This window comes from Chionomys nivalis, chromosome 1, assembly GCF_950005125.1.
Source record: "Chionomys nivalis chromosome 1, mChiNiv1.1, whole genome shotgun sequence".
NCBI lineage: Eukaryota > Metazoa > Chordata > Mammalia > Rodentia > Cricetidae > Chionomys > Chionomys nivalis.
In genome coordinates, this window is record NC_080086.1 from 169,556,634 (window position 1) to 169,571,772 (window position 15,139).

The 15,139-nt window shown below is 36.4% G+C and overlaps 1 protein-coding gene across 1 annotated transcript in view; it reads right to left on the bottom strand.

Annotated features, from left to right (window-relative positions):
• The window catches only part of Exoc4 (exocyst complex component 4), a 756,055-nt gene that overhangs the window by 403,852 nt on the left and 337,064 nt on the right, over positions 1–15,139 (bottom strand). Inside the window, exon 10 of the mRNA XM_057763023.1 lies at positions 8,106–8,202. Within this exon, the coding sequence (XP_057619006.1) occupies positions 8,106–8,202 (97 nt within the window). The remainder of the gene's footprint in view (positions 1–8,105; positions 8,203–15,139) is intronic.

The window sequence follows — 15,139 nt, forward strand, 5'->3', positions numbered from 1 at the left end:
GGAAATTGTCTCTTTCTCTAGGTATGCCTGTATTATTTTGATCTTAAATTGCATTGTCAATTTGTATTTCAAAATCATATGTAAATGGACCTGTGGCTGGACATAAACATACTTCACTGATGCTGAGTAAGCATATTTGGGCTATTACAGTCCAAAAGACAAATGCATGTTCAAAATACATAAAAACAGTGTACAATCTATGTAAATTTTTACACTGAAGTTTTACTGCTGACTTTCATATGGAAGCTATCAGTAATGTTAATGGATTGTAATATAATTGATATAAATATAAATATAACATAAAATATAAAATCACAGAATATAATTAAAACATCACAGCAGCACAGTTTGGGTGATTTTAGTGCAGTGTGCTGTATTTTAGTCTTGTCAGTGGTAGAAAGACAGAGTCACTGCAAGAAGAAAGTTACATGGATAAGTTGTTATGATAAAACAGGAAAAACAGCAAAGAGAAAGAGAAGGACAGAGTCAGGTAAGGAGGGAGTAAAGATAACTAAACTACAGGTAAGGCAGGGTGGTCTCTAATAACACGCTAGGTCAGAAGATGACCAGACTGTCCCTCTTAACCAATGTGGAGAAGAAGTCAGGCTAAAAAAGGATGCAGAAGTCAATGAGAATGCCCCATCTTGCCAATGGCAATCAGTAGTGCTGACATGTTTGATTAAAAACAAAACAAACAACAAAAAAATCCAAATCCCAAATGAATATACTGAAAGAAATACATCAATCCAGACCTCAGAAGCAGCACAGGTTTTAGAACTATAGTCACAGAATCAAAGAACGCGCACCAACAATGAGCATATCATTCACTTTTCTCTAACTTGGCTGCTGGTGACTCTTTTCCAGCCTCCCAAGGGAAACTTCCCTGTTTCTACAGATTTTGTATTAGAGAACCATCACAACTTAGCATCAAGTCTAATTACATATAGCTGCATTTCTAACGTTTCTAATCTTTCCAGCTTGGTTTACATTTTCCTTTCATTTTTTACAGAATTATCAGTACTTTTTATGTAAATGGACTATCAAATTACTTCTTTCAACAATGTTGACATGTGCACAAAAGTGTTTTGGTTCCGAGTGACGTTCATTTCACTTGGGTATAGGGTGTGGCAACCAATGTGTGATACGTATCATATATGTTAGAAGAGATAAAGGTTAAAAGGAAAGTTTATAATAAAAAGACATGATTTCACTGGGCATTGGTGACACACACGTTTAATTCGACTACTCAGGAGGCAGAGCCAGACCAATCTCTAAGAGTTCGAGGGCAGCCTGGTTACAAAGTGAGTTCCAGGACAGCCAGGGTTGTTACACAGAGAAATCCTGTCTCAAAAAACCAAAAACAACAAAAAACAAAAAGCACGATTTAATCTCCAAATGTTTGATAAAAAGGTTAAATGCAGTTAATATTTGTAATATAAAGTCAAAAGTATATACTCATATATAGGTTTTAGAATCTACATAAACCAATGCACAGTACACGGTAGGCCTCATAAGTCATATAATCTGAAAATTATCTTTCATGATTCAGGAAAAACTGTTCTGTTTCTTAGAAATCAAATGCAATGGTCATATTGCCAACCATGCAAAAACAGCTTTTAACCCACAATGTCATCTGATGGACTCTCTAATCACATAAGCTTTAGCTCATTAAGAACAAGCATGTTGGGCTGGAAAGATGACTAAGTAGGTAAAATCATTGGCTATTTTCCAGAAGACTCTGATTCAGTTCCAAGCACATATATAACAGCTCACAACTGTTGGTAACTACAGTTCCAAAGGATTGGACACTCTCACAAAGACATACATGTAAGCAAAATATTATAAAATAAAAAAATAGTCCAAAATAAAAGAACAAGCATGTTTCTGCATAAAACATATGCCATACCTATGGACGCTCAGAATAACACTATCAAATGTTATTGTATATATCGAACTGTCATAGTGGAAATAACTTTTCAACATTTCTCTAAGACAGAAACATTTGTTGTGGAATATTACTATGTAAAGATGTGTTGCATTTTTTATTCTGCATTTGTTTAATCATGTAAAGATGTGTTAGATTTGTCTCACCTTGCCTGCCTAAGGCACCTGATTGGTCTAATAAAAAGCTGAACAGCTAATAGCTATGTATAGGAGAGATAGATGAAGCTGGCAGGTAGCGAGAATAGGCAGGAGGAATTTGGCTAGAGGGAGTGAGAAAGAATAGAACAAACAAGGGAGAAAGGAAGGGAGACACTGGGGCAGCCATCCTGGCATAGAGTAGGACATACAAAATGAAAGAAAGGTAAAAAGCCCCGAGACAAAACATGGATGAAGAGAAACAGGTTAAGTTATAAGAGAAAGCAAAACAGGAGCCTAGGCTAAAATGAAGCATTCATAACTAATAAAAAGTCTCTATGTCATGATTTAGGAGCTGACTGGAGGTGCAAAAGAAAACCTGCTACAAACATTGGCAAGAAATATAGAATAACATTTATTATAAATATTCAAACTACATCTTCCTTTCAAAGTTGAAGGAGTTATTACACACTTTTGAATAAAAGGGTAAAATCCAACAGAAATAATTAAGGAAGTTAAGATTTTAAATCAAGATTTCTATTAGAAAGGTGTTATAATCTTGGAAGTATAACAGACTCTTTGTGCTAGACTAGGTTTAAGCTAACATATAGTTTGCTAATGAAGTTGTTCTTCTGTGCTTATTCTCTAAACTTAGAAAGATTAGCATGCAACTCCTACTACAAAACCAAAACAAGCTAGGACTTTTGAAATGAAGCCCACCAGGCCATTCATTGCTTCAGTGGAAAACAAAACTTTGTATTATTTGAAAAAAAAAAAAAAAAAAAAGAAAGCACACTGTATCAGAATCACACACAGGATGAATCCTTCATGATATCCTGATTTTTCCCGATAGCATTTGTCAAACAACACTGGAGAATATAATAAAAATGAGCTATATCAAATTACATACTCTACTTCTAGATCTATCATTAGGAAGGACTTTATTTACGCTGCAGTAAACTACACTAACCTACACTAAATACACTAAGCTATACTAACTTAGTCCTTAGAATTCTTCTGTACCTCAAATCCAGGAACTAGCCTAATATAATAATTTTTTCTGAATGCTAGTATTGTCAGACTTTCTCTATACTTTTGAAGCCTTTGAGGTTTACAAAGGTAGTTCCTATATTTTTAAAGTCTAAATATATTGCCCTCTTTACTCAGGCAAAAAGAAACCATTTCTGTCCTAATAACTTTGAGTATAAGTTCCCAATTCACATCCTCCAACAGTGACCATTAGGGAAGACACCCTGGCCTACAGTAAGCCCTTGGTGGTTCTTGGAACACAGTCACCATTCCCTTTTCATTTGCATTTCTTCTGGTCGGGGCTTCTTCCTTCAGGTATTCAGGCTAATTTGCTTGCTGCATCAGCAGGTTTGATTAAGAGCCATGCTCTCACAAAGACCTTCCCAATTAAGACTATCAAAAAAACAAACAAACAAAAAACCCAGCAAAAGAAATAACACATTGTGAAAATCACTTGTCATTTAAACTTTTAATTTTTGAAATGTAAGGGCCTTGAATTCCTGAAAAATAAAGAAAGCTATTGCCTCATCAGAGTCATAAAAATTAAAATGCAGAAATCAACATGAAAACTAATCAATTCTTTGCTAACATATAAAGAAAATTAAAAATCACTGTAATTTGACCATTAAAAATTTGTTTCAATATGCTTTTCCTCATTTAGACAGAGAGATAGAAAATTGATTAAATGACCACTTCTCATTGTAAGCTTTCACTGGGGCTTCAATTGCTCACAATTTCTTGGTAGGCTACAAATAAAACAAGCAAGATGATTCTATTTTCCATGTTCTTAAGATATAAGATTCACCAAAAGTTAACAGCAAGGAAAAATGTTAAATAAACATTAAAGGGCCAGCCGAGTTAATGGGGTGAACAGTTGGAAGCCAGTACAGTTGCGTCCAGCATCCTTTGTGACTTCCTAGTGGTAAGGATGCCATGGTTATGAGAAGTACAAAAATAAGACTACAAGGTTACCATAATGGAAGACCTTCTAGGATAATTTTATGAGAGGAAAACATAAATGCCTTCTGGGAATACATCAAACAAAATAACAGGAATCAACTTCACAGTGATCTCTGAAGGGCAGTTCAGTTTCCAGTAGAGAAAATCCTCTAGGCACTGAAGAACGCACTACCAGTGGCACACAAATTACTAAAGTGCTTCCTTCAAAAATGAAGTGTACAAAGCTATATGAAAAGTTTCAGGAAGACAGAGCGCCATTGACGCCAGATAGAGGAGGTGTTAGGATACAGGTATTATGCTGGCCCCTGTCACCTGGCAGGACGAACCCAGGTGGTACCCTGAACAGCCCAGGGTCCTATGGCTAAATCACTACTCACATGCAAAGTTCCCATTAAGAGAAAAGCTCTGCCCATTCCCACTCTCTTTCCCACTGCTTTTCTAAAAAGGCAGGCTGGTCCTTGTGTCTTCTCTCTCTTCCCTCCCCCACTCCCTTTATCTCAAAAAAACTCCCACATAAACTCCGCCTGTGTGGCATGGATGTCCCTCACCCACTCCAGGGCCCCTTGGTCCGCCAAGGTCCACTTCTGCACCATTTTACAACAGGGGGGAGATACCAGAGGAAAATCTGTCTCCAAGTGAAGAAAATATTAGAGCTCAGTAAAAGACACAATGAAGCATACATAGTCTACTAACACAAATATTAGTTGCTGCTAATGAACTAATGTTAAATATTATTGAGAGAAAAGTTACTTCTGTGCCTCATAATCACAGTGTAAGTTATAAACAAAATGAAAAGTTTGAGATAAGTCAGGAGGGCTGGTGAGATGGCTCAGTGGCTAAGAGCATTGCCTGCTCTTCCAAAGGTCCTGAGTTCAATTCCCAGCAACCACATGGTGGCTCACAACCATCTGTAAAGAGGTCTGGTGCCCTCTTCTGGCCTGCAGATGTGCACACAGACAGAATATTGTATACATAATAAATAAATAAAAAAAAAAGAGAGATAAGTCAGGAATATGAGTCACTTGATCAAAATAGAAACTTCCCAGAATAGCAGGAGGAAGATGAATGGGCAACAGAATATGCAATTAAGAGAATTGTCACACTCTTTCAATAGAGACCCTGCATATGTATTTTCCCTGATAAGTTTAAAAGATTCCATTAATTGATTGCTGTGCACAGACCTGCCAACTTCTGTCTCCTACCTAGCAAGTTACTAAGCACGCACCTCATAGACGAGAATGTGAGCTGATCTTGTTCCTGTAAACCTTACATAGAAGCAGAGTCCAGTAAATAATTGGTAACAAAAGCTAAAGGAAGCATCTAGAATGAACCAAGATACCATGTTATGGTTTTCATCTTAAATTTCAAGTCTTCTACTCCTCTCAACATCTTCCCATTCTTCCAATCTGCCTGTCTCATTTTGCCATAATGTCTTTTAAATAAGAACATATTTTTGAACAGTCTATTAATATAGATATGACATAATAAATAATAATATAATAAAAGTCTATTAATCCAAATACTAGTAAAGAGTTAACTCATGATGAAAATCAATGTGTGGAAATTATATATACATGCTGATTTTCCTAATTACACAATTAATTTATACATTTAAGAAAAATGGACACTTAGAAAATGTTGGGAAGTAATAATTAAAATTAAAAGTAAATATTACTAAAGGGCTTAGTCATTTGAAGTTCTCTAAGTCCATTATTAGATTTTCACTGAAACTCAATAGTGCATTTAAGGAATAAGGTTTGAATTCGTGCCAGCAGCTAATGAAAAGCCTCTCATTGTCACATGTTTATCAAAGAACTAATTTACCCTGCAAGCCACATAAAATTCTTGCTACATACATTAAGAGATACTCAAAGAAATAAATGGTGAATTATATCATGTGACAAACCTTCAGTTCTTGTCAACAATAACAAAACTCAGAATTATAATACAAATGGAATGGGTAAAAGAAGTGGGAATCTCAGAAGCCATTAAGCAGCTCTTAGAAAGCACTAGAAAGCTATTTATACATTGTGTTAAATTCTACCTTCCATGGGACTTTCTTCCATACTTGAAATATTCATACTATGGCACAACTAAGCAGCATTAAACTGGTTTTAGAAGAGGCCTATAAAGATTCAGGTACGTTCCTGTTTTCTTAGCAATTAACAACACTAAGTAAAAATCAACTGTAATTGCAGAACATGACTAAACAAATTATCAAAGTCCTGATATATATGGACAATACTGTCAAATACAGAAGTTTTACATTATAATTTACCTATTATATGTAACATATATAATATATATCAATCGATTAAATAGTCTTATTTTTCTTAACCCCCTGATTCTTAAGTGAATTTACATGCAGCAAGAGTTTTAGAGGGTTTAAGTGTTATTCTGAGATACACCTCATAAGGATTTAAAAGTTTCTGTTACTTTACATATAAATAGTCAGCATATAATAGTTCTTTACAGAGAAAAGCAATATTGTATAAATACAAAGTTCCTTCTATAAACAGGCATAAATGTAAAATATTAAATTTCCCTTATTAAGGATTTTAAGCATACAATAAAATAATGTTAGCTACTATATGCAAATTGCCTGAAAGGTCAATTAAAACAGCCATTATGGAAAAAGACAGTGAAGGTTCACCAAAAATTAAGAACAGATGATCCAGGATTTTCCATGCTGGGTACATACCCAAAAGAAAAGTGGAAACTACCTGAGTAATCTTCAGCTGATGACTGGATAAAAGAAATGTGATACATAATGGAATACTGGTCAGTTTTGACATTTGTGACAATATGGATCAAACTGCATGCTCTCATTCTTGAGGAATCTAAACACTCATCTCGTACAAGTTAAGAATGGAAAGTTGGTGACTATGAGAAGAGGGGAAGGGCAAAGGCTGAGCTATGAGGTAAGGTAGAAAAAGGAAGAAAATAATATGCGGTTGTGCAGCAGAAGGGCTGCAGACAATAATGTAGATTTCAAAATAAGGATTTTGAGATTTTACCAAAAAAAGAATTAGGTCTAAGATATTTAATATGGTAGTACAAGATTCTTATTTGTATGAAAACATTATATAACCAATTAATATGCTTGTTTTTTATGTATTTCCAAAACTAATTTAATGAATCACAGTATTAAATATAGCATCTTAGCCTTCCGTAATTTTACAAACTGTTTTTACACTGTCATGCACAGAGATCTCTAGATATCATTAACTATAAAGCAGAGTTTGTAACTACCGAGTAATTGTCCTTTTAACCCAGAAAAGTGCCTGCTTAAAAGTACTTAGGACTTAAGAATATTTTGTGAAAGCATCATGAATTTTTCTTTGCTACAATAGACGATAATTGAGAAATGAACAATGTAACAGATTTTATTGTGCTCACCATAAAATTATCTTCCGGGAAACAAAGCCATATATTTTATTCTGAATATCTTTCAGGCTTCTGTAAATCACATCTGCTCAGAGACTTGGTAATTCTCAAAAGATATGGAAGGAGTAATTAGTGTAAAGAGTAGAAAGACCACAGGTCAGTCATTTGTTTTTCCTGTGAAAAGCCACAGAGAAAATGCGCAGGTTGCAGGCTAGGAGTTAGGCTGCCATGCTTCATCTCTGTGATGGCAGTGCAAAGGCTACAAATGGACACATGAGCAAGACTGTGGTCAACAAATGTGTGTTTATGAAAACAGATGGTGGGCGAGATGTCCCCAGGGGGTCACTGAGACAGATCCAAAAAAGGAGAAAGAGCAGGGAAGAAGATGAGCAGGACTAGAGAAGGAAGTAAAGAAAATCAAATTCAAGTGTCTGTGAGCTATTATTACTCCTGAGAACAGGGAGCAGCTTGGCTGACATTATCTGTTCTATTGACTAACTTTCACTGTGAAACCTTACAAAATGAAACAAGTTTCTTTTTTCTAACGATTTGACTCAATGCTGGCTGAACTATTGGCACTTGGCACATCAGCATAAATAATGAGAATATTGATCACGGATGAGAATATCATAGGGGATGGGATGACTTACCTCAGTAATGGATGGAATATGACAGTAATATTTCTGGCTCCAGGTTTGCAGACAAATTTTGTTCCTCCACCTTCAATTAAGTTGTCATCAGGACCCCCTTGCAGGAAAAATAAAAATGGAGATTTAGCTAGTTGGAAATTTTACAGATAAACAAACCAAGCTTACCTGTATGCATGCTGTATTGTCACAGGGGCTACCTTTTAAGTTATCCACAGTATTTACAGTTATTGCAAATGACATGATCCAATCTTTCTCTTCAACAATCTATGGCATAATTACCCAGCGAAAAATGATAAAGTCTAAGAAGAATCAATGAAATATGTAAAGTAATGGCTCAAGGTTATAATATTGTTGAAGCTAAAACATTTATTTCTAGTTAACAGTGTCTTCTTTGGACAGTGGAGCACATAGAAGGATGAAGTTACATTATAAAACATCCAAGATTGTATATAAATTCTATTCACCACATTGTCATCAAGACAAAAATCCCACAGATTAAAAGACACACTACAGTTTTATGTAACACTAAAAAGAAAGAATCCTAGCTATTAAAATATGTAATTTACTTAATATTTATTTTATCATTGTAGAAAGCTTACTTGGCTACTTAAACAGATATTTTTTATAAATATAGTGAGTGTATTTAATAAGTAAATACAATAAAATAAACTTAGAACAAAAAAATAGCTCAGTGATTAAAAGCACTGGGTACTCCTTCTAGAGGACCTGGATTCTATTCCCTGCACCCACATGGTAGCTCAAAACCATTTGTTACTCCAGTTCCAGAAGATTCAATGTTCTCTTCTGGCTCTCTAGGGCACCATACACAAAAGTATCCCACAGACGTGTGTGCAGTAAAAAAATTTAAAAAGAAACCCATCAAGATATTCTTAAACTACATAATATACACACTCCAACTCTTGGAATAACTGATTGAGAGCTGGCAGTATCCATGTTTTCAAAAAGTACCATTTTATATTAGCGAGAATATAATTGTCTTAAAGGAGTGTACCACATTGCATGAAGGATTTTATTTCAGGCTACTGATACACATTTGGAAAAGTATAATATTGCTGCTTTCTCAGTGCTATCACAAGTCTAAACCAGATTTTGCAACCAGGACTTATATTCTTTCCTAAAATGGCTCTTAATTGGTAATTAGTTGAAACATCAAAGGGTCAAAGTGCAGGAAGTAATTGCCAAGCTCACACATTCTAAGGCAGTAACAATATGCCATCGCTATTTTGCACAGATTTAGTTGCAGAGCATTTAAAATATATAAAGCTGCAAATAACTTCAAAAGTTGGAAGAAATGCTTCTACCAGTACCACCTCCCTCATCCCCATGAGTTTTTTTTAATGATTCAATTGCTATAATCCCTAGCTTCTCTCCACTTTTATCTGTTCCAAGAGGAGTGAATTCTTTTAATTAGCAAAAATTAAGCAAAAAAAGGAGGGCACATGAATGGCCTGTGAAGCTGCAGTGTTCCATCTGAAAACCCATGACGTCTACAGATGGTAAATGTAGTTTGGTTTATATTGATAAGGATGTGGATAAAACTCAAAGATAAAAATAATTTCACAATACATGCAAGACCCTTGTTTCAATACATGAAGGGAGGAAAATTTGCCTGTAATGGGGGAAGGGATAGAAAAGGAGTAAAGTTATCTAATACCTTTTGTTAAATGGGTAAACAAATCAATCTCCCATGTTCAGCTAGCGAGTGCACCCTAACTTAGGATATATCCTTCAGTGTCACTACTTTTAGTGTATAATTAACATTTTACTTTTCCTTTACCAACAGTTTCAGAATTTTGGCACAAAAACCATGCTATTTGGTGGGTTTCTTCAAAACCCTAGCAACCTACACTTAAAAATTTTCTCTTTCTACTTCAAACATTTCCTTATGGTTAGAATTCATTGCATGGTATCAGACACAAGCAAAGATGACTTTGCTTTGTTATTTATCTTTGCAGTCTCCAAGGCACCTAGAAGATTGATAAAACCATGTGAAGTTTTAGCAATCTATATCCATGATCATCATCACTTCCCAGAGGCATTTAGACAGGTACTGTTTGGATGAGTTGTTTTGATCAACCCATCAGAACACAGTTCAAAATTTTTAACAAAAATACAATGGTATATATAGCTCTTCCTTTAAATTAATGACTTGCCTCACATTCTCAAAGTCTGCATATCAACATAATGATATGAAGTAGGATTATTGATGTTTTGCTAACGTTTACAACTTAATCAAAAGCATGAAAACTGCCACCAGGACGAGGGGTATAGCTCAGCTGCAGAGGATGTGCTGCGCATGAGCAAGGCAATGGGTTTAATGAATTCACAGTGCCAAAGGAAAGAAGAGGGCAAACAGACAGAGCCTGAAAAAAACTAAAAGAATTACTACTCTGCTAACAAACCTCTTCCTCCAAACACCATATTGAACATTTACAACCAGAGAAGAGAAACTAAGAATGGATTTATTTTCTTTATCAACAATTTTCCTTTTAAGACCACAAAACCTAATCAGAACAGAATTGCCAAGGAGATGTGTACATGGGAAATAAAGTTACATTCTGTACTCCAGGAACAGCATACACAAAACAGAAAAAAAAAAAAAACTTCGTATGAGATGGATACAAAAATACCACACAATTCTTCAGTATGCATATTATCAGTGTGAATATAATTCAGCATGAGTACTTGTTGGAGGAAGGTCATTGGTTAATAAAGAAACTGCTTGGCCCTTATAGGTTAGAACATAGGTGGGTGGAGTAAACAGAACAGAATGCTGGGAGGAAGAGGAAGTGAGGTAAGATGCCTCAGACAGACACCATTTCCTCTCCTCTCTGGGGTAGACGTGATGAAGCTCCGACCCAGGATGGACGTAGGCTAGAATCTTCCTGATAAGCGCACCGCATGGTGCTACACACATTACTAGAAATTGGCCAAGCAGTGTTTATATGAATACAGTTTATGTGTTGTTATTTTGGGGCAAAGCTAGCCGAGAGCTGGGTGGCAGAACGCAGCCTGCTGCTCCTACAACAAGTACTTTTTCAAACTGATATGAATTAAAATAGATGTCTTTTAATGATTTCTAAAAATATCAAGTGTTATGATTTTAAGGGTTCCATAATCAACTTTAGACTGAAACAACCAAGAGGCAGTTGGTTCGTTCTTCATATACACTGCATACACTGTATGTATGCCTGGCCTGTGCGCCTTGGGCATACTGGGCTCACTTCTGGAAGTGCATTGCTTTTTTACCAATTCTTTAAGTCCAATATCTACCCTAAAACAGCCAACCCTGTTTCCCAAAGCCCACAACTTCATTAAAAGCAATCTCACATAAAAACAACTTGGACAAACCTTAATATATGCCATTTTTAATTATCATTACATGACTTCATTAAAACTTATATAACATATTCATACATAGAGGTTAAGGAAGCATTCATCTGCTGCATAAATGGAAAAAGAAATGGAGCGCTATGTGGACAAAATACTATTAAAATTAGATGAGAGAGTGTACGTGAAAATATACTGTCAACTGACAAGGCCTAGCAACAGTGAGCAACTGGCTCTGTCCCCCTAAAGCCTTACAGGCAGTAGAATTACTTAATAATGTGTGTTTATAGCAAGGGATAGAGCCAGTATAAAAAAAGAAGCGATGCCAACTATGGAGACAGAGCCCCTAGAAATGTCAGTGGGGGAGATGAGGCTGTGGTCATGAAGGAAGAAGATAGGATATGAAGTTCCAAACTTAGCCACAGTCCCACTGATCAAAACTTGTGGGAGCTGAGGGAAACAATGGATTCATGTGGTGTGCGGATGTTAAAAAAAGAGTGAAAAAGACTCTGCTATGTCTACTTTAACCCTCAGCCGAAATCTACCTACGGGAACAATGTGCATTCCTTCAGCTCCATGCCTGTGACTCTCTGCATCTGATATGGTCTCGTCTTTATAGAGCAGATGTCTACATCTAGGATACTAAATGCCATGGTATAAGTGTGATCCCCAAATGCCATGTGTAGGACTCCTAACCTCCAATTTGGCAGTATTGGGATCTGAGACGACTGTCTTGAGTATGCCCATGCATGGATTCAAGAAAACATCCAAGGACACAAATGGCTATAGAAATTTGAGTCCCTTTTCTTTCTCACCCTTCCTCTGTCTTCTTCTATCATGGTATGTCACCTTCCAATCCTCTAGAGCTATACACCACTGAATTTCTGTTCATTATAGACGACTCAGTCTGTAATATTCTGCTGTAACAGCACAAAACTGACAAAGGTATTGGATTACCATTTTAAAAATAAAAAAGCAGCAGCATCCTAAAAATTATTTTTGAAAACAAACCTATCAGAACAAAAAGAAAGCCCTCACCAATAATCACAAAGTCTGAGAGTCTCCAGCATCAAAATGGACTCTAAATGGACTTTTGGCATTTCATGATTCTAGGTGAGAAACAGAACTCACCTTTCCTCATATGCCTTCCCATTGAGCCAAGTAGCCCGGGAACTGCTGTCAAGGCCATGAAGGAGCAAACTGTTCAGATTCTGAGACGTGCACTGACCAGGCAGGGACAATGCTCACCTTCATTCATTATGCTTGAGTCTAATCTCAGCTGGGAAGGCCAGGTGATGGACACCAGAGAAAACAGTGAATGGTAATGGATGGGTGGAATGAAGAAAAAATTGACAGTAGGATTACAAGTAGGCTGTAGAGTACAAGATGGAAGAATGCCCCAGTAATATTTCCTGCTTCTGTAATGAGAAGGATGGTTTGACAAGCTCTCCCCAGACAACTGGAACAAACCCAAGGCCACCTAACAACTTTGATAGCACAGCATCTTGATCACAGACTAGTCCCTACCTTTAGAACTCATTTAGAGAAATCAGATGCTAAATTTACCTATCCCTTGACTCTTTCCAACCAAGATTTGTTGTCACTGATCATGAAGATAGTCATTTAGTGACTATAGCAGAAAGAGAAAAAAATACTTCAGGAAAAATACAAACAAATGTTCTCATTGAAATGAATTTGGTAAAATGGCAAGAATCAGTAAATCTGTAATCAAATCACAGATCTGTTATTTATTATTAGTGAAAGTAAGATAAATTAATCAAAATAATCTGAGCTTAATCTAGGCCATTTACAAAACAGGAATTATGTCAGTTCCTTCAAACATAATGTGCTAATAATTTAAATGAGAAATTATACACAAGGGTATTCAGCACAGGGCTTGATACAAAGTATTCACATCCCAATAAAGAAGCCCACATTTTCTTTTGGGGCTACCAACAGGTAGCATGCATGCGTGTGTGTGTGTGTGTGGGTGGGTGTGGGTGTGTGTGTGTGTGCAGGCGCACGCACATGCATGCCTGTCTAGGTACATAGCTATGGAATGTGAGAGAGAGTAAGAAAGAGAGAGAATCTCTTGACATATCACTAGAACATAAACTAGGAAAAAGGTTTGACTTTTTAAAAAGTGCTTTCTGTGGTGCACGCCTTTAATCCCAGCACTCGGGAGGCAGAGGCAGGCGGATCTCTGTGAGTTCAAGGCCAGCCTGGTCTACAAAGGGAGTTCCAGGACAGGCTCCAAAGCTACAAAGAAACCCTGTCTCGAAAAACCAAAAAAATAAAAAAATTAAAAAAAAAGGTGCTTTCTGGGGCTGGAGAGATGGCTCAGAGGTTAAGAGCACTGCCTGCTCTTCCAGAGGTCCTGAGTTCAATTCCCAGCAACCACATGGTGGCTCACAACCATCTATAATGAGATCTGGTGCCTCTTCTGGTATATATATGTTAACAGAACATTGTATGCATAATAAATAAATCTTTAATAAAAAAGTGCTTTCTATATTTTTCTTGGAAACAGCAATAGTCAATAACATTAATGAGTTCAACAAATGAATCTGTAACAAATGAATGAAACATTTCTGTGAGTTCATTTGAGGGGACAGTATCACTGCAGTGACAGATTGAGAAAATTGCTACAACCACTTACAGTGTGACAAGATGAAATAAGCTTCTCTCGGCTCTTAATTTTTCAGTTAAAATAATCAATATCAACCAGGTGGTGGTGGCGCATGCCTTTAATTTCATCACTTGGGAGGCAGAGGCAGGCAAATCTCTGTGAGTTCAAGGCCAGCCTGGTCTATAAGAGCAAGTTCCAGGACAGGCTCCAAAGCTACAGAGAAGCCCTGTCTCAAAATAAAAAAAAAAGAAAAGAAAAAAAAATAAAATCAAAATCAGTAACAAATGTATAGATGCTATTACAGTGAACAAATAACTTGTGTCACAAACTTAAATTAAATAGTGACTTCCATTAGGTTACAGAAAGTAGCATGTCCCAAATGACATTATGAATGTCTCGTAGGCATAGAATTGGCTTTCAACATTGCAAAGAATTATAGTGACGATAAGAGTACTTTACAACGAATATCGGACTTTGGAAAAGTCATGCGAAATAACAAAAATGGAATTCCTAATTGCATCAATAAAGAGCGTGTTTAATTGGATCTAGGTACCAGATGAGTGGCCTGAGTTTTCTGAACTCCATGTTACCTTAGCAGAGGCAGCCTTACTAAGTTGTTCAGCATAGATGTATTCTTTGTTTTTCATGACAGGGTTTCTTTGTGTAATACTCTTGGCTGTCCTGGAACTCACTTTGTAGATCAGGTTGACCTTGAACTTGGAGATCCACCTGCCTTTGCCCCCCAAGTGATTTGATTAAAGTTGTGCACCATCACCATCTATCTACATAGGTTTGTTCTTAAGAATAAAATGCCCTCAGCACTCATTCTGGTGCTACTACCACCTTCAGCCTCTAAAGCAGCCTGGACCCGGACATGGAGTATAGTCCAGAATCAAAGAGAAAATAATAGCCAAACAATAATAACAAAAAACAAAAGCAAAAACCTTATCCACATGAGCTTTACTATTTCAGTAAAGCAAGTACCGGTAGTGATATTGTTTTGTTAAAGGATGAGTTCCAAACTGACCTAGAAAAAGAAAAAGCCAGGCCAAAA